Source organism: Pezoporus occidentalis, unplaced genomic scaffold, assembly GCF_034315485.1.
Source record: "Pezoporus occidentalis ecotype Australia unplaced genomic scaffold, CSIRO_AGI_Poc_V1 ctg192, whole genome shotgun sequence".
In the NCBI taxonomy this organism is placed as follows: domain Eukaryota; kingdom Metazoa; phylum Chordata; class Aves; order Psittaciformes; family Psittacidae; genus Pezoporus; species Pezoporus occidentalis.
Window position 1 is genome coordinate 505,590 of NW_026913771.1, and position 20,416 is coordinate 526,005.

Genomic DNA, 20,416 nt, shown 5'->3' on the forward strand with positions numbered 1-20,416 from the left:
ATCAGCCTTTTCTACCGTATAACTGATGGGAGAAGAAACCTAGAGTAAACAAATGCAGGGCTTGATAGCCATGATGGTTGAAAAGCTAAAGATGGACTTGGTACTCAAGGCTGCTTGATTTTTATTTCTAGCTTTGCTGTTTTGCTTGGGGTTTGCTTTCTTGTGCTGTAATCTGGCATTCCTCTCAGATGCTGTTATGGGACTGGCAGTAACATATGATATCCGGTCTTGGGGAAGTCATTAAGGTGATTGTGCAAACACCACTTTAAAGGCATAAAAGTGCTTCCTGGATACTTAAATGACTTTTGGGACAATGTTCTAAATGAGCCTGCGACGGCTTGGATAGCTTCTTGAAGTGGTATGCAGTGAATATTTCAGTCGTGTTCCTTGGTGGTGTGCTATACCATTATCATGTAACTGTCAGCTTTCCTATGCAATCTTCTTTGTGGTGAGCAAACACCAACGACCAGAAACAAACCAGTTCAGTGAAGGAAAGGCTTTATGGAATTCCTTGCTGTCAGTTTTATTTAGGAATGTTGAAAGAATGACGTTGTATGCAAGGGCTTCTTACTGGGACTGTTTAATACAGAACTTTCTCGAAGAAATATATTGTCTCCACTTTTCTGAATGTACATTGTTTTGAAGGTGATTCCTGAGAGTTCTCAGTACCTGCTGCCTCTCCAGTATTCAGGTTTATAGAGGGAAAGTGAAGGTGCAAGGAGAGGCAAGGAAGGTACTGATGTGAGTGACAGTTGCTTCTTTTAAGTCCTGGTAGCATTTTCATTTCTCTTTCTACTTTCAAGAGCAGAGAACAGAGTGACCATAGAGAATGACAGGCTAGGATTTTTTTCCCATTCACTTTAGCAATCTTGCCACTGTAAAATGAATATCCTCTGCAGATTTATACCATGAGCCTTGGGTGGAGTAGTCAGGCTGTGGCTGTGCATCTGAAAGCGTTTCTGACTTGTGAGGATCTTCTGGTTCTAAAGTCTGTATAAAGCCTCGTGGGGGGAATCATAGCCCAGAGACTAAGGGATGGAATAGACCTCCTGAGTAGGAAAAGAAAATCGTATGAACAAGATAGGAGGACAAGGGTAAACTGTAGAGGGAATGTGAGGGGGATCACAACTTTCCAGCAGTGTGAACTCCAGCATTCCTGCTCCTGCTTTCCAGCAGAGGTGGGAGGGCACAGCATTTTGGGAAGGATGCCTATGAAGCACGATAGCCCATTGACACATAGCTGAGTGTGATCTTTCCTCCCAGCAAAGCTCTCCAGGTGTGTTGAGGGCAAACACGGTGGTGAACACTTGGGCAGATGCAGGGACAAGATACACTCACAAAACTCCAAGCAGTACTGCTGTATTTGCTCTTCCTAGAAAGAGATCTGGGTGTCAGAGTCTGAGCCAGAAGTCCAAGAGGTGGAAGCGGAGCCCAAGGGCAAGCTAATCACTGAGAAATGCTTTCATTGGCGGGGTTGGCAGGGGTTTGGTTGGGTTTTTGCTTGTTGATATTGATAGTTCCAGTGTTGCTTTGCTGTCAGTTTAGCCTTGGAAGAAGCTGCCTGCTTGAACATGAGAAGTGAGGTGGTCATCCCTCTTTCCAGCCTCGAAAGTGCAAGTCTGAGCTCTAGAGCTTATGAGGCTTGTTTATTACTGGGTGGTAGTGGATCATCTTTTTTCCTGCTGGCAGGGAATGCTTTCAACAACACCAGACCCCAAACCGTTCTAACATCACACACGAATGAATGATTTGCCTCTTGACTATGCTAAAAATCTGCAATGCTTTTTGGGTGAACTTGAGGAAAAAGGTCTTGACCTGCTGCATGCAGGGAGAGGGATTAGTGCGTGCAGAAGGAGGAAACAAAGCAGGCATTTTTGCTTTGCTAACATCATCTTGTGGCTGACTCATAGGCCTGACTTTTCTGGGAATAAAATTCAGCTACATACGCTTCTGCTTAGCTGCACTTTCTCATAGTGAAACGTGGAGATCTTTTTTTCTTGGTGTTACACTTATTTTCCTCGGAATTTGGTTTAGTCTCTCGTTTGAAATTGAAGGCTAAAGGCCTTCCCTACCATTGTAGCCATCTTCAGCTTCCTCAGTGTATGGCTGTGTCGGGTGTGTTGTTTTGGGTGCTTTGTTTCTCTCAGTTCTTTTGGGGTATCTTTATTAACATGTGCTTTTAGGTGGAGCTTCGCTTGGCTTTCCTCAGCTCACGGTGGGTAGAAATGCCGCAGTTTTCAAAGCTCTGCTTAAATGCTGACAAGGGATTGCTTTTGCCTCCTTGTGATTTTTAAATGCTCTCAGTTGAGTGTCTGTTAGCAGCAGGACATTGAAGACTTGTACTAATCCTTCAGGCTGGCAGATGCGATCCAGAGCCCTTCCTCATGCAGAGGAGGGAGAAGGTGGGGTTTATTTGCAAGCTGCTAGCAGGGCAGTAACTTCCATACGTCATACTTTGTCCCAGAGAGCCTTCTGTGTAACTTCAGGCCCAGAAGGGAGGTTGCTGGCTTGGAGGGTAGCTTAGCGTGCTGAGAGGTGCTGTTTCTGACTGCTCTTCTGTTGGTTTCCTGACATACAAAGTCCTGGTCTTGCCACAGTTCACGGCAGTTGCACACAGCAGGTATTGCTTCCAGGCAGAACAACCCTGTTTGTGCAGAAGCTCTTTATGGTCTTCCAGCCTTTGGCATCTTTGAACTTACCAAGAAAAGTTCCTGCATCAAATGGAAGTATTTGTGGTTGACTGGTATGGGGGTTCTTTGTCGTGTGGATGGGGTTTTGTTTCATGGGCGAGTGGGCAATACTTGGAGCAGCTTAGGGAACCTACTGGCAGACCACAAGGCTTGTTTGCCTTCCCAGCTGGAATTACATTGAGAGTCATCATTCTGCTTTACCCAGCCTGTGAGATGAGGATTTCAGCCTTCGGTCAAAAGGCTTCTGCTTGTTGGTTCTGAAAGCTGATGCTGGTTTTCTGTTGTTTGATTTAAGTGATACATATCCTCTTATAAATGGGCAGAGGAAAACAGTTGATGCACTCAGTCTTGATGTGTTTTTCTTGTAGTAATCAGCTACCTACCTGCTGCATTTAGGGAATGTTTGTGTCATCTTCTTTTTTCTTTGAGGAAATGAGGTTTATTTGATTTATTCAAACTTGAATAATGTCAGGGATTGTGTGAACTATAAATATTTGCAGTTCTGGTGTGCTCTGTGGCAAAATACTGTTCCTGTTGCGGTAACTCTTCTCTCAGATGAGTACTGACTTTGAACTAAATCTTTACTGCATCTAAAGCATTTAAAGATACTCTATGTACTTCTTGCTAGTGTTAAGCAGAACAGTTTCCCCTTCCCTCATTGAAGGTTGGGTGCACCTACTGAATCTGTTCTGATTTGTCTTTCTTTCTTTCTGAGTACTGTTCAGCTGACCTCCACTTACGTTTCTGGGAGTGTGTTTCTTTTAATGGCCAGATTTTTAAGGTGCAGTTGAAGCCAGCTCTTTAGCAAGGAGAGGTATGTAAAGGAGAATTAAACCTCTGATGGAGGATGGATTGATTATGAGAGTGATGTTCTGGCAAGAGAGTGTGGGAGAGCTCCATGGCCATTTCATATAGGAAGAAGCGAGTTAATCCTTAAGCTATGATTCCAGTTTAATTTTGGTAAGAAAGACTAAAAGCTGAACTTTGAGTGTAATCATAATCATTGATTGGAACAAGCTTTGTTAGTGTGAAGAAGCAAGACGTTCTCTCACAGCTTGGCAACTGGCTCTCTTGGATGCACTGCAAGAGGAAAAATATACTGTGAGAGATGCCTGCATGAGGAATTCCCTTCCTTCCTCCCTTCTTCTGCCCCTGCACTGCTATGGTGTGAAGTGGGAGTTCTGTCCTCTGCCTATTGCCATCTGGTTGCACAGCCTCATAGAGCAGGGGCTGCAGAGTGCAAGGTGCTTACCTGTTAAAAGCTGCAGCAGCATCTGCAAGGCCGCTTGCCTGCTGCTGCTGACCATGAGGGCAGTGGTCTGGTGGGTAGCAGCTCTCCAGTCTTGCTCAGGTGGTGACTTCAGAACCTCTTGAGTTAATGGCTGGGTTGGTGTGGAAGAAAAGGTGACTTGGGTGATGTTTTGGAGAGAGGGCAGAGTAGGCATATGGATGTTCTTCATTCAGGGCTGTGTTGTGCCTTGCTGCCAGAGATGGAAAAGCCTTGAGGAAGCCAGTCATTGAAAATGTTGGTGGTACCTCAGTACTTGGAGGTCCTCACAATTAGGAGCATCTGTGATTCATACTGTGCAGTGAGTTATTTAGAGTACTGATTTCATTTCGGTTTTGAGAGGAAGAGTCAGTTTTCAGCCTACCTTCTCTGAAAATCCAAAGCTGATGAACTGCAGAATACAGGTAAAACATCTGTCTGTGTATTAGCTGTTATGAACAGAAAAAATAGAGATGCAGTGTACAGATTGTCACGAACAGATCTAGTCATCCAGGCAGCAGAGTACCAGTTTTATCTCAGCTAGTTGGATATAACCCACTGCTATTCATTTTAAGACATGGAATAATCTTAGTCCTTCTTGTGTCTGTATTGGAATTCGGCAGACAGGTCTTCTTTTAAGTCTTTTGTTTTTATCTAAAAGCTTTGTTCAGACCCATGCATGTCCAGGCATCATCTCACACAGCCTTTGTTTTCATCTCATCTGTGAAAATGAAAATTGCTTTTAAATAATGCAGTATTAAAAATCCTACATGAAAAGGGGGGGGAAAGGAAAACCTTGGGTTTATTTGGTGTCTCTTGGGGTTTCAGACTTCATCTCCTTGGAAAAATAACTTTTAGAATTTAAAAAAGGGGCTATGTAGTATATTTAGTAATAGGTGTGCTGGCTGTGCAAACCCTGAATTCCAGTGCAAGTCTAACTTGTTTTTGAATACTGGGCTCTGCTGTCACTGTAGAGAACAGTACCATTCCTATTTGAAGAAAACTTGCAGGAGAAAAGCAGTGGCTTTTGGTGTGGTAAAATTGACTTGATTCTAAGAAGTCATATAATAGTCATATTGAGAAATGGCTCTGTCACAGACAGAGCTATTCTTCATTGCCTAAAGGCCTCCATCGAAAATTGGACACTGTCAGTGTTGGTAGGTAACTGTGCAATGGCTTTTGCTAACTTCTTGTATCCAGTGAAGGAAATGGAGTATTTCAAGCAAAACAGGAGGTCATGTAGTTATGTGAAAATGTGATGATGAGCAGGATACTGCTACCATCCGTGCAGCAAGCCAGAGGTATTCTAATACTTATGTCTGTCATTTCTCACGTGATCTGTGTGGGCTATCTTGTTCTTTTTGGTTATATCTTGGTGACTGGCTTCTTTAATGTGTAGAGTCCCATATAAATGATGTCTTTTCTTGACTGTTAGCGGTAGCTATCCAGTAGAAGAATCCTTTCAAGCCCGTTAAGATGTGCCAGAGAACTTGCATGTAAATGGTAACTGTAGTCCTGAATCCTATGCTTTGTGTTGGGTCTATGGGTTAACAAAAAAGCTTTTTATTATGGGGTGGTCGTGATTAGACTTTGCATTTACTGGTCTTAGTGCAACACCAGGAAATAATAGATTTATTGGACAGAGCCCTGGGTGACGTGGTTTAGTGTGAGGTGTCTCTGCCCATGGCAGGGGGGTTGGAACCGGATGATCTTAAGGTCCTTTGCAACCCAAACCGTTCTATGATTCTGTGATTTCTGTTGTTGATTCATCACAGTAGATCTTAACAAAGTTCTAAATACGTATTTTCTTTTTCCCCTCTCACCAGACCTTAATTTATTTTGGATTAGGATTCCCATGGCATGTGAACTAGAAGATACTTTGAAGTAGAAGCTTTCTTTCTTTTGAAGTGACAGTCTCTTATCAAAATGGTTGGGAAACTCAAACAGAACTTGCTACTGGCATGTCTGGTGATCAGTTCGGTGACGGTGTTTTATTTGGGCCAACACGCCATGGAGTGTCACCATCGAATAGAAGAACGCAGCCAGCCTGTGAGGGTGGAGAGTGTGAGAAGCACAGTAAGAACTGCTTCCAATGTGAATGCAAACAAAACCTTTGCTTACAACAAAGACATGCCTTTAATATTTATTGGAGGAGTCCCTCGAAGTGGCACTACCTTAATGCGTGCTATGCTTGATGCCCATCCGGATATTCGATGTGGAGAAGAGACAAGGGTGATCCCAAGAATTCTGGCAGTTAAGCAGATGTGGGCTAGGTCAAGCAAAGAGAAGATCCGACTGGATGAAGCTGGAGTGACAGATGAGGTTCTGGACTCAGCCATGCAAGCGTTTTTGTTGGAAATCATTGTGAAACATGGGGAGCCTGCTCCGTATTTGTGTAACAAAGATCCCTTTGCTTTAAAATCCTTAACTTATCTTGCCAGAATTTTCCCCAATGCCAAATTTCTTCTGATGGTACGGGATGGTCGTGCATCTGTGCATTCCATGATATCTAGAAAAGTCACAATAGCTGGATTTGACCTTAACAGCTACAGGGACTGCTTGACCAAATGGAATCGTGCTATAGAAACTATGTATAACCAGTGTATGGAGGTTGGTTTTGAAAGGTGTATGCTCGTGCATTATGAACAACTCGTATTGCATCCTGAAAGATGGATGAGAACTCTCTTAAAGTTTCTTCGCATCCCATGGAACCAAGCTGTGCTGCACCATGAAGAAATGATTGGAAAAGCAGGGGGTGTTTCTCTTTCAAAGTGAGTATGAACGTTCCTCCTTTACCTTGTATTGTTCTAAGAGCTAAAATAGTACATTTTGCATAGAAAAGACTAGTCATAACTTGGATTCAGTTTTTAAGTAGCTAACAATGTTTTGGGAAACTGGTTTATGATGCATGTTAGCTGGGAAGTAAGAATCCCTGTTACCTAATGATTTGCAGTCTCTGATTGCTCCCATTAAACAACTGTCCCACTAATGTGTATGGAGCATGTGAGTGAATTTTTAACTAATGATCAGTCTAACTTGAATTTAGATGTCTCGTGCCGGCCTTACCTCCAGTATAACTTTGCTTTTCTCCATGCCCCAAAATGAAGCTGGCTTATTTTATCTAGGCTGGTGTTACTTACCCTGGCGAGATCACCCCTTTGATTTCAGGAACTTAAGGCCTGTCAATGCCAGAATGGCTGTTGAGTTACGTTTGCCAAGGACATACTCTTCCAGGAAACTTGAGAAAGCTTTCCAACAAAATAGAGAGCAGAATTGGCGTGCTGTTCTGTTGGCATGTGCTCCGAAAAGAGCAAGCATTTTGAATAAAATTAACCTTGTTGTGAGCAAATCTCTCAGTATTACTGCCGTGCCATCTGTGCACCTGATTTAGCCTCTTTCAGAAACCAATCTCCTGAGAAAACCTAGATGGGTGTTGTGAAAAGGAAAAAGGGTAGATAATTCTCCAGTTAAACTACTCAGGTTTCTTTGCCACTATTTACAGCTGAACATCCAAAATGCTGGCTAGGCTTGCCATTGAAGGGGGAGGATGTGAGTGTTTGAATCTCTCTTCCTATTTTTGCAATGGCAGATACATCTCCCAGGTTGTCTTAAGTTTCTAAAATATTGATTAAGAAGCCCTATTCCAGCAGCAAGGCATGCCCAGTTTAATTCCTTGGCTTCTGGTTATAGAATATTCATCACTAGCCAAATGCTTCTGAGTAACAGAGGCCTTGCCCAGCCTGGAGTGTGGGCTGAGTAGAGACATGTCAGGCTGTTGGATACTGAGTGATTCCAGTGTCTGTAAAAACTACAGGCTTGAGAAATAAATATTGGGAGGTTTGGGTTATTTAATGCCTGGGGAAGGGGCTGTGTGGGTTTTCTAACACTTTGTAGGGGAAGAAGATTTAGAGCAAATCATACCATTATTAGTCAGTGGCTACAAAGAGAGCTTGAAACTCAGATAATGGTCATATATTTACAGCCTGGAGGTTTTGCATCACTGTTCCCACCGAAGAAACACAGCCACCACCACTGTTCACTGTTCATTCTCAGGGCATCTCAACCCCCTTTTTTTGCTGTATTGTTTGTTGTTAACAGATTGAAGACATCTGATAATGTTAACCTGAAGCAGGGCACTGTTGTATGTCTCTGCAAGCCGGATCTGCGTGTGAACTCCTCTTCAGTTACCTGCATCATGTTACTGCTCCACAGTGGCAGCTGAGGGGGGAGTAAACTGAGTGATATAAATAGGTGGTTGCCAAGTTCTGTTAAGTGTCCTGTAAAACTAACTATGCAGAATGTCATTCCTTCTAAATTAGCACTACCTTACAGCTTCCAGATCAGCATTTTTGAAAGTTAGTGGACCTCTGTGTTATACAACTGTAGTAGTCTTACCGAATTCACACAGTTTCAAGTAGTATTTCTGGTTAAATCTGGTGGAATGGGATGTGAGGAGCTGAGAACACTTGTTCGTGTCTCTAAAAATTAAGGCACTGGATTGTTGGAAGTAGAATGTTTACTCTCATGTTTATTTTTGACTCAAACTTTCAAATTCAGGATCGGCAAGTATGAACATGTTCTTTTGAGCTTCAGTTCAATCTGTTCATGGACTGCTGCATGGTTTTATCAGCTCTCATCTGATATGGGAAAGTGATCTGTTATTTTAGAAGGCTCTGGCAGTAGTGGAAAAAGAAAGGGTTTTATTAGTGTTATGTCTAATGTTTTTCATCAAATCAATTACCCTTGAAATAGGTGATGAGATTTGTTTTTCAGTTGCAAGAGACCTCTATAATCTGATAATGATTATATTATTATATATTATATATTATTTATAAAATAATAATAGAATATTAATTAAATGATATAATAATATTATATGACTCAGGCTTTTGAAGGCTGCAAGAAAAACAGTGAATATGAAATTCTCTTCAATGTCTGGTTTGTGTATTTAAATGATTCTAATTGAAATTATGGAGGAGGAGCTTGAGATTCCCAGTTTGATTTCTTTGTACCAGTTAAAACTGCCTGCTTTTAGCATCCCAGCTTCCCACTGCCCTCCTGTGTGCAGCCAGGTGCTGTGAACAGGGACTGCTGCCTGTGTAGGGCTTCCTTGCCCAGAGCAGGGGGTGACTGCCCAGAAGAAATTACCCTTTGAGGAGCAGCTTGCCAGGGATTTCACTCCGACCTTTAGAGTCTGCCACAGGTGAACAAGCTTCGACAGCTGAACAAAACACACCTTGCATATTAGACTTAGTTTTCCCTCTATCAAGTTGCATTTAGCTTGTTCCCAGCTGCAGCTGAGTTCTTCATGGCCTTGGGTGTGCATGGCTACCTTCTGGGGCAGGTTTTAAGCAGCATTGTTCTCTTACGACTTTGACTTTCTCTCTGAGCTTGCTGGGGAGTGCTCTTTGCTTCAGTGTGAATACTGTAATCTTTCAGCTGAAAGAATCGGGACCAGCAGAGCTCTGTATTCTGATGGCTTTCTCCCACCTGATTTTCCAAAGGGATGATGCTGAAGATCACTTCAGACATGATTTAAGGAAATTTGAAACACTGCTGCCTATTGCAACTCTGTCTTCTACTCTGCTTTCTTACAGAGCTTTAATTTGCCACATGCCTGCTGCCAAGTGCTTCAGGCTGGTTCATAGTAGTATATTAAAATTGGAACACTCAAATGATATTACAGTTTTTACTGGCAGAAGGAGAATATCACAAGTACTAAATCATCTGTGTTGAAATCTCTTGTAGAAGAGATTCAGAGCAGCCCTGCGGAGAAGGACTTGGGGGTGTTGGTTGATGAGAAAATGAACATGAGCCAGCTTCAGTGTGTGCTCGCAGCCCACAAAGCCAACCATATCCTGGGCTGCATCCAAAGGAGCGTGACCAGCAGGTCGAAGGAGGTGATCCTGCCCCTCTGCTCTGCTCTTGTGAGACCTCACCTGGAGCATTGTGTGCAGTTCTGGTGTCCTCAACATAAAAAGGACATGGAACTGTTGGAACAAGTCCAGAGGAGGCCACGAGGATGATCAGGGACTGGAGCACCTCCTGTATGAAGACAGGCTGAGGAAGTTGGGGCTGTTCAGCCTGGAGAAGAGAAGCTGAGGGAGACCTCAGAGCAGCCTTCCAGTATCTGAAGGGGGCCTATAGGGATGCTGGGGAGGGACTCTTCATTAGGGACTGTAGTGACAGGACAAGGGGTAACGGGTTAAAACTGAAACAGGGGAAGTTTAGATTGGATATAAGGAAGAAGTTCTTTACTGTAAGGGTGGTGAGGCACTGGAATGGGTTGCCCAGGGAGGTTGTGAATGCTCCATCGCTGGTGGTGTTCAAGGCCAGGTTGGACAAAGCCTTGGTGGCATGGTTTAGGGTGAGGTGGGTGGTTGGAACTGGATGATCTTAAGATTCTTTCCAACCCTAACTATTCTATGATTCTGTGATTCTATGAAATGTGATGTTCATTTAAAAGATCCCACCACATAAGCTTAGCCTGCCTAGTGTGACAGGGACAGTATGAAGATAAAATCAGTTCCCTGGTTGTCAGCAAGGTAGAAAACCTCAAAGTGAGAGAATGATCTACTACTACAATCTGCAAAGGCTGTGATACTGTGTAAAGAAAAGGAGCAGAGAAGCCTGCCTTAATCACCTTCCACTCACTCTAAAGGCTTTCAGACCTTTCACACAGGCTCAGCATCTGCATGGATACCTGGGGGTGGCTTAACTGTTGGAGGGTTTTTGAAAAGAAATCTGACAAGAATTTGTTGTCTTGAAATGTTAAAAAGAAAAAAAGAAGACAGCAGTGTTTTTAAAAGCCCTTTATAATGACAATAATCCCTGGTGACAGAACGTACATGCCTGAGAATATGGTTTTCACTCATCTGCAATCCAACGCTGTCAAATGAAATCTGTATCAGATGGAATGAGGCTCTACGGGCAGTGTAAGATGTTTTATGTGCAGCTGTGTGTAGAATCAGATTGTGCATGCAGGTTGTTTCTGTGCCAGGGATGAGCCAGCCACCTGGCTTGTGGAATTCTTCAGCCACTGAGCTGACTGTTCTTCTCTTCTTGCAAACTCAAGCTCTTATGCAACAGTCTGTTAACAGCAATATTAGGTACCAGACAGCCTGTGTTTAAGATTCTGACTTCATCTGTTCCCCTGGCTGCTTGGTTTGAGGAAACTCTTGGCTGCCTTACTCTCTTTTCCTGCATTTGCTTAGTAATCCCTGTTACTGATGCAGCCCTAGTCTCACTGTTCTGTTTTACTTAGTGTTTTTGCTTCTTGTTTTGGTTTTATCCAGCTGCAAGGAGAAACACGGCAAGGGTTTTAAGGATGTGCATTGCAGCATTTGTAGTAGTGGGAAGCCTTCTGTGGTTTGAAGTAATTGCCAGCGTGGCTGTTGAAGGAATGTACTATGGCTGGACTACATGCTATAACTAGCATTGTTAATATAGCTCTGGCATTTGCCTCCTAACTGAAACCAGCTGTGGTGACCACGGACGTGGAGAAATGTCAGCCCTTTTATAGCGATTTTTTATTAGGCTGGTTATGAAAATAGCTGTCTAAGCAAAATTACTTCAGAATATACTATTTTTAATGCATACCTTTCAGTTGATTCTGGTATGGATGTGGAAGTGTTTGGGGTTACTCGTGTCTTCCACGCTACCAGCTGCTTTCAAAGCTGAAACCATGCCTGTGTTTTTGCAGTGGAGCCTGGCAGCACTTGCCATAAGCATGCATAATCAAATTTGTCAAGACCTGCTATGTTTCCTTGTTTTGATCTGTTTGATGCATTTTTTTGGGGGGGTGTGTATGTGTGGTGTGTGTGTTTCTTTCCTCTTGTCCCCAGTCTGTCTTCCCCCATGCTCCTCAGATGTTCTTTGCTCTTGAAGAATCTTTCCCACAAACTGTGTTTTACTTTTCTTCCCACCTTAACTAAAAGGGCAGAAAAGGATTCATGCTGAAGACCAAATGTGGTACAGTGTATTTTTGAATCCGTGCCTCGGAGGAGCTAAATGTAGCTCCCTGCTTATCTCTCGCCAGTGATTAATCACCAGGAAGTGTTTCATGCTGAGCTTATTTTTACCAAAGACTAAAATGAGAGTGGGGCAAAACATACACGTTTTAAATGTGCTCTTACTTCAGGGCGAGTTAGCCACATGCGTACCAATTTAGGTCCTAACTGATGTGTAACACCCATTGGTTTGGGGTTTCAGTAAGCTCTTAGCCAAGGCTGTTGCCTGGTTCTCTCAGTATCACCCTTATTTTAAATGGTCCAGTCAGTCTGCAGCTTTGGTGATGGGCTTGGCTGGCTCTGAGAGGGAAAGGTCTGTAAATCAAAGCCTCTTCACAGACCTAGGGATGTATTTTTCTTGACAGTCCCAATCAGCATGGTTCTGAGGACTCCTGACTTGTGGTGCCTTGTCCTCTGCCAGGCCACTTTGACCTTCAGAAACTCAGCTCCTAACAGCTATTTTTCTTGCTAATGTGATGTGAAGTTAGAAGCTCATCTTCTAATTAGAAGGCTCAAAAAAGCAATGCCCAGGCTTTTTACTTTGCTCTACAGGCTTGTGACCTCAGGGCAATAGCCTTCAGGAGGGCTGAAATTAGGTTGTGACTCCCCGGTCCCAAAATCCCATTCTGACTTCCTGCCTTTGGTTTGAGCTCCTGAACATGGTTGAAGAGAGCAAGGCTGAATGTTCTGGGGGCTGTCTTGCATCGTTTTGGTCATCAGGTGCTTACTCATCAGCTTCCATTAAACACCTTTTGCAGCCATCTGTGAAGGCTCAGCTTGCCAAGATGGTTTCCCCATACGTGACCATTTCCCTGTCTGGTTTGTTCTGTGTTGATTGTGTTTAAAGTACGTCAGGTACTGACCTTCCAGCATTGTATGGTTAACTTCCTTCCTCTGTCCTGGAAACGCTCTAGCTATGATGACAAGTGAAAAAGAGCAACACGGTAAAGACTGATGACTGGAAGACATGCATGCATGGGTTATAAGGCTTTTGTTGCACAGTCCAGGGTGCATCTAAATGGGATGCTTCTTGCTATTGATTTAATGTTTGTCTGCTCTGCAACAATTCTTTAGCCTCTTCGTGGAGGTTGATTAAGTAACTGTAATCAGACTTGTTCCTCTTGCGAGTTGAGTGATGTCAGTCTTGAGAGCAATCCGACTTTAACTCAGGCTTCTGAGTTCTGAAACTGTCAGGAGCATTTCTGGATATTCCATTTATTTTTTGTAGAAGATACTTTCTCATCTCCTGCCTGCTGTAGAACTGGAGCTGCTTGAGAAATAACTCGATCTCAGCTTTCTCATTCTTTATCATGAGTAGAAAAGCTACTGCTGTTATACTTCATACTGTTACTTTCACATATATCACTTCCATTTCTGAGCGGTAGAGCTTTTTGAGATGGAAAACTCCTCATGATGTAAATAAGGCATGGGAAGAATGGTAGTTGCAAGTGGATGTGAGAGCTGTATGCTTAGCATATAGCAGGTATAGCCATCCAGCAGGAATTACTGATACTGTGGCATACCTAGGGTCTTACTTGCAATGCAGGTGCAAATATTCCTTTGGGCAACTTGTATATACAGACCTGATTATTAATCTGCCTCAGAAGAAAGATAAACCTTGACCTCCAAAACACTTGTGCACTTTTACTCCTCAGCCTGTTCCGAGTCCTGCTGGCCTGTTTGAGAAGTAACACGGTAAAGGTGTATGTTTGCTAACCTAAAAGAAGCAAGGAATGTGGGGGAAACAAAGTGATGACAGATCTCTTCCCTTGGAAAAAACCCAACCCAACAAGCATGCAGCAAAACTAGGGTGCAAGAACAAACATGGGGCCTTAAGACTGTTGACTAAATAAGCAGCAAATCAACTGTTTTCTAAACACAGTACATAAGACACTATGGTTATTCACTTGCCTTAAAGAACTGTGTAATGGCCAAACAATCAGTAAAAGGAATGGTTATGAATAATATTATTGAAGTCTATGGATTTCTGTCATTCCCATAGAGATGTCCTACTGGAAAAGTCACAGTATGTAGGGGGGAAGAAATGGCACCTGGACTTTAAACTTCAAATACGACTTCCAAGAGCATTTAAGACAATGAAAGAGCAAGTGTGGGAATATGCCAGTGGGAAAACAGCTTTATATGTAGGTGTGTGCATACTTTTCACTTAACAGCTCTTTGGCTTTCACTGCTGTCTTTAGGCAAAGAACTTGCCTCAGGACGTTCTGTATGAAAGCCTAAACCATGAATGTTGTGCTTGTTATTCTCGTTTTAGCCTCCTGTAGTAAAACTTCACTTCCCATCAGCTCTGTAGAAACATGACATTTGGAAAGGGGAAGATGAAAACCCGGACAAAGCAAGCGAAAGGCCTTAATGCCAGTGAAGAAGCAGATATTAGTTGGGATGCAAAGTGTAATCTGTCTTTCTCCCTCCACAGGGTTGAAAGATCTACTGACCAAGTAATCAAGCCAGTCAATGTGGAAGCACTGTCAAAGTGGGTTGGGAAGATACCTGCTGATGTTCTGCAAGATATGCCTGTGATTGCACCCATGCTAGCAAAACTGGGCTATGATCCGTATGCCAATCCACCAAATTATGGAAAGCCAGATCAAAAAGTTGTGGAAAACACAAGGAGGGTAAGGCGTTTTTGTGTGTTTAGTGACTGACTAAATGGATGTGAGCTATGGAGCTGAAGAGTCTCATGTTTCGTTTGTTGGGGGATTTTAAAGTCTGTTTCTAATACCTTTTGAAACTTAGCAATGTGGTTTCCTTGCCATGGGGATGAAAAGGAAGAATTCTATGGGACCTTGAGCACCGGAAGTATTTCTCCTGCTGTTTGTCTTCAATTTGGTTTATGTTCCTTTACCCCAACCCCAGGCTTGAGCTGTGTTCTTTGGTGTAGGTAACTAAACCTCTTGAGAGCTGTCCAGATAGTTGGGGAACTAGTTAGTAGTGGAAAAAGCAGCTTTCTCACCCGAGCATCAAACTTGCCTGATGAGCTCAGCTTTTTATACATGAGGGCTGGCAGAAGCTCTGTCACAAAATTACACCCCAAATACTTGGTAGAATTGGAAAAGTGACCCATGGAAAATGGCTCAAGATGATCAAAAGGGCACGTTTTTCCAATGCTTTGCTGTCCTTTGTAGAAGCAAACGAAAGATGGAGGGAAGTCTGGTGCTGATTAACCTAAACTTAAGGATTTAAGCCTGAACTTAATCTTGGAATGTGAGTAGTTAGGCTATAGAGCTGTTTATCCCCGGAGGTATCCATTGGAAAGCTCGTTACCATTGTTTGAAATAAAAGTAATTAATTCCTATGTTCTTTGGAGAATGTATACTTGATTAAAAGAAGGTGCCTTTTGCTGCTGCGGCAAAATAATCATTGGAAAAATTGAATTAAACCATTAAAAAGGACTGTCTTCCACTAGCCTCCAGTATTAAACCCCCCTGGTTCGTATGCTGCTGAGCTAAATACTGATGGAGGGGGGGAAAAAAAGGCTTTTGGGGAAGTCTCCAAACACTTTTGCATTCTTTCTTCTTAGAAGCCTGAATACCCGATTGTGCGTATTAAGGGAAGACAGGTCGGCTGTTTTAATAGTTGTTAGCTCAGCATGGAAAAGGTAACCCACCTTTTCTGGCAGGGGTAGTGGTTAGCATTGTGTGGGTTTCCTGATGCTACTTCTTTTAAAGAAGCTCACAAACGAACTTTTCTGTACCCAATTCAACCCCCTTAAAACAAAAAAAAGAAGTCTTCAGTGCTACTTCATGGAGCCTTGAAAATGAAATCCTCGTGCACCTACCTGTATGTAGTATAGAACAGTGACAGGGTCCAGATCTGTATTCTGTTGCAGTGGTTTAAGGTTGGTTATCTCTTCCTGACACAATTAAAGTACATTTCTGCAGTAGGGTGACCTTTCTTATGCCTCTAATGCCATGCCTTCTATGCATGGCAAGCTCAGTCTGAGGTGTAAAAGTCTGGATCTCAGTTGCTTACTGTTGGGTGGCTTCTTGAAACCTGTTTCAGTTCAAAAATGCAAGAGAGAAATTCAGGTAATAAAGCCACAAACACCTTTAAACAAGTTGAAACCTAATTTGGAAGGCTAAAGTGCATCGTTTGCACTGAAGCATGATCAGTTTATTTACTCATGTTAAAACCAGCTGTGGAAAAACTGGAGGTTACTGTTACAATAGCTGGTCCAAATAGTGCAATGCTTCCTTTGACTGATATTCTAATTCAATAGTTTTACAGTCCAAGGTAGCATTTTAATTTTGGTATTTATTTTTACCCAGTATGTGTTTTCCTGGTCACTCGTTTCTTTACAAAATTCCTTTTGCATATATGGTTTGTAGAGCTAAAGTGAGGGTGATGTCCTGAATTAAGACTAAAACCCAAAACTCCCAAAGGACTAAGGATGGCTAACCTTCAAAACTGGCACTCTTCCTTTTGAAAATGGAGAAACATGAGGCTCTCAAAATGTCATGTACCCCAAGGAGCCTGTGACAGCTTGAATTAGTGTTGGAGCTTTCATTTGGATGGCTTGAATTCCCCCCCCAAGTCACTTTGCTTTGTTTCCTCCCAGCTGGTTCCCAGCAAATCCCTGCTCAGACCATCCTCTTTCCCTGTGACTACAGAAATGCTGATGGCCTCACTTCCTAGGGTTTCAAGATTTAAGGCTTCCCAGCTCCCAGAGCAGTTTGTTGCTTAGGTTACTTAATAGGACAGCAGGCTCATCACCCTCTCTACAAGTGCCAGGCTCTCTGGCCAGCGTGCAGCTCACGTAGTCAATGGCCAAAATGCTGGCTGCTGAGCTTGATCTCAGACCAAGTGTGTTTTGACATGACTGATCCTCTGGTTGGTGATCAGTGGGAGCTGACTCGTGTCTCAAACACACTTTGGTTTGTTTTCCCCACAGCTTTATTTGGTTTTATCTGCCCCCCATTCCCAAATGTTTCAAAACACTTTAAGGTGTTTGGGGTAAAGGGGGGTGAGAGGGAACTGGGATGTGTTGGTTTTGCCTATCAGGGATAGCATGTGCTGCATGTGGATTTGCCCCTTTTTGTTCATGAATCCATACTGGTTTATTCCTTGCTGCTGCCTCTTGATGAAGAGGGCATTTACTTTAAGGTTTTTAAGCATTTATTGGTCTGGATTTTTCCAGCCTTTATGAAGTGGCACTTGGGAAGTGCGTTACTGCATGCTCTGAGCTGGTGACTTTGTGCATTAATATAGCCCTACTTTTGTTCTTGCTTTCTTCTTACATTTCTTCACCTTGGATAGTCTTGCACGGAGTTTTGTGCAGAGTTTGTGGTATGTTGAAGATGAAGCTGTCCAAATAAAATCTTTCCAAAGTTCCTCTTCAGTGCATAAGTACCTATAAACCTTGCTTGTAAGCATTTATTGCTTCACTTTGTGTTTGGAAGCTGTCCTGTTGTATTCTTGTTTGTGGTCTCGGAGAACTTTTAGATTTAACACAGAACTTGAATTTTATGCATTGAAAACAGAAAGTTTCAACTTCTGAAACTGAGCTGTATTGTGGTAGCACAGTAACCCTTGCAGTGACTCACGGGGGATAATATTGAGTTATCTGACACTTGCGACTCTGATACCATCATAGTTTCTTAGTCCCTTTCAAATGGCTTGAGCTAGCACTTCAGATGATCAGGGGACTGGAGCACCTCCAATATGAAGACAGGCTGAGAGAGTTGGGGCTGTTCAGCCTAGAGAAGAGAAGCTGATGGAGACCTCAGAGCAGCCTTCCAGTATCTGAAGGGGGCCTTTAGGGATGCTGGGGAGGGACTCTTCATTAGGGACTGTAGTGACAGGACAAGGGGTAACGGGTTAAAACTTAAACAGGGGAAGTTTAGATTGGATATAAGGAAAAAGTTCCTTCCTGTAAGGGTGCTGAGGCACTGGGATGGGTTGCCCAGGGAGGTTGTGAATGCTCCATCCCTGGTGGTGTTCGTGGCCAGGTTGGACGAAGCCTCAGGTGACATGGTTTAGTGTGAGGTGTCCCTGCCCATGGCAGGGGGGTTGGAAGTGGATGAACTTAAGGTCCTTTCCAACCCAAACCATTCTGTGATTCTGTGATGGGAATTGCTTTTGTCTGGCACACAAAGTAGCTTTAAGGGGCAAAGACTGATGGGTTGGTTTGGTGTGGTTTGGTGTGTGTGTGGGGTGTTCAGTTTTGTGGGGGTTACGTAAATGCTGGCTTAAATTGATTGTGGAAGTTGCAACAACAGGGTGGAAGGCCAGCACCACTGAAATTACTGGCAAGGGAGATTCCGGCTCCACCTAAAGATGGAACAAGGTTGTGTCATCTAGTGCATTGCATAAAGATAAGGAGAACATGAAATTCATTTTCAGGCTGCAAAACAGCTTCTGTTGAGTGCAGAGGGGTCAGTATTTTATGAGCAGAAGCCTGTGCATTGCCCAGTTGTAGAAGATAACTTAAGAAAATTACAAGCTTTAAACTGCCCCATGTCTGTTCTGAAATGTGCTTAAATGCTGTGTCTAGAACTGCACTGACTGCACTGAGCAAAGTCGATGGCTTCTTTGTAAAGACTACAAATCGGACTTGTCATTGCTGAGCAGTATTTTCACTGTTAAGATGCTGCTGTTAGTCCTGAAGTTAAGAACTGACAATGTAAAGGTGCCTAAACCAAGGGCTAATAATGAAGAAAACCAGAAAGGAATGGCTACTGTGATGCAGAACATTAGCTTCCCCACACCTTTCCAAGCAGTTCAGTCCCGTTCTTGTTTCTTCTTCTTTTCTCCTTTGCTGTCCCTCTGCTGGTGACTGTACAGGTTAATGTACAGGTTATGTATGGGTTAAACAATCCTTTTTTGTTCAGTCTGGAAGCAAAATGATGATCCTCACCAGCTCCAGTACAGGGCTTGAGTTAGAATTTCTATGTGCTCCTAGGTAATGCGATGAAAACAGTGCTCTCTGCTAAGTTTTGGGTTTTTCACTTGAGTGCTACCTGCCTGGGGCACCGGAATGGTTAGGCTGGGTTTCCATGCCACTGTAGCACAGCACAGAAAAAGATGCAACCACTGTGTGTGTTTTTGTCACCTTAGTTCTGCTTTTGTTTCAGGAAATACCAGTGTTTGAAGCTAACCTCATCTCTTCTTACACTGCTCTCCAAGTGCTGTGTGGTGTTATGAAATAAGACTCTGGCAGTATCTGCGCTGGTGGAGTACAAATCCAACATGAGTATAACAGAATTTCCTGATGTTTTCAATAACAAAGCCATTAACTTCTTGTTTATCTGCTTTATGTTAACCCTGGCAATATCCTCTTTTATGGCATGTAACTTTATCTTGTCTCGGTTTAAGGAACGCAGAGCAGAGAGAACAAGGTCTGAATAGTATTGCACTATGCAGCAGATCTCTGCATGCAACCTCCTCAAGAGGCAACTTTTAGTTATTCAATGACTGCAGGATCGGGTCATCTTGTGTTTTCCTTCTAAGCCTGTTGCTGGTCTCTTCATTGTATTGTAGTGATTGCAGGAGTCCCTTCCTTACAGATACACAACTGACTACTTTTCTTCCTCCCCTAGAGTTTTAACATATTCTACATCCTGAACATAAAGGAGAACACCATCCTGTAACTACGGCGTTTCCATCTGCAAGTGATGCAGAAAATTATTAAGCTTTCTGCACTGGTAGCCCCATCACTATATGATGAATTACATAAGTAGAATCACTCCCATGTTAGACGTGCCCGATACGTCCTTATCAATATTGTGAGTCAGTAAAAGCGTATGTCAGCAGTTTAACAGCATGTACCAAAAGTGGAGAGCAGCTCATAACTGGAAGACTCTGACTTATGCCCAGTAGAAACTGGCTTATTGTTATGTTATGATTGGCTAAGTGGTTTCCTCTCACATCTGTAACATATTACATCAGATTTTCTTTGGCACGTACTTCCCCCACTAAATGAATTTGTATGCCTGGAATACGTATTCTAGTCATTTCTTTTAACTTCTTCATGAAGTTCCTTGCCCTGGAGAGGTTGAGGGACGGAAGTGTATAGGACCGTGTAGAAAAAGCTATGGTTTTCATCATGACTGTTTAAATATGTGTGGCTGCTTCTAATCACATCCAAAAGCTGTTCTCTATCTCTGGTTATAGTCTGTTGATGGTATCCTCTGCAGTAACATCCAGAGGAATAAACCAGCTCTACTGACTCCTGTTCCGTGCCTGTTTTAAATTGTGAGGAAATGTCTCCTGCTGTTAAGACTAGAGACATCCATGACAGTCCTGATGTCGGGATTTTATATTTGGGGTTTTGGAGACAGAAACAATCTATGGTAAAGAGTGTGAAGTATATTTATACCGATGCATGAGAATCATTACTTGCGCTGTCAAAGATGCATAATTGAGGTATGCTGTAATGACAGGCTGCTCGAGGCCGTGCATCTCTGCTTACACTGCATAAGTTAAGCATA

At 42.9% G+C, this 20,416-nt stretch overlaps 1 protein-coding gene across 10 annotated transcripts in view; it reads left to right on the forward strand.

The window, feature by feature from the left end:
* The window catches only part of TPST1 (tyrosylprotein sulfotransferase 1), a 40,599-nt gene that overhangs the window by 13,141 nt on the left and 7,042 nt on the right, over positions 1-20,416 (forward strand). For 8 of the 10 annotated variants that reach the window (XR_009964460.1, XM_062617072.1, XM_062617074.1 and 5 more), the window contains exons 2-3: positions 5,784-6,728; positions 14,404-14,602. Coding sequence is in view for 9 of the 10 variants with exons in the window: in XM_062617072.1 (XP_062473056.1) it covers positions 5,884-6,728; positions 14,404-14,602 (1,044 nt within the window). In the remaining variant the exon portion in view is untranslated. Of the gene's footprint in view, positions 1-5,097; positions 5,259-5,783; positions 6,729-14,403; positions 14,603-20,416 lie in introns of those variants that run through there. The other 2 variants (XM_062617075.1, XM_062617080.1) reach the window with 2 other exon arrangements.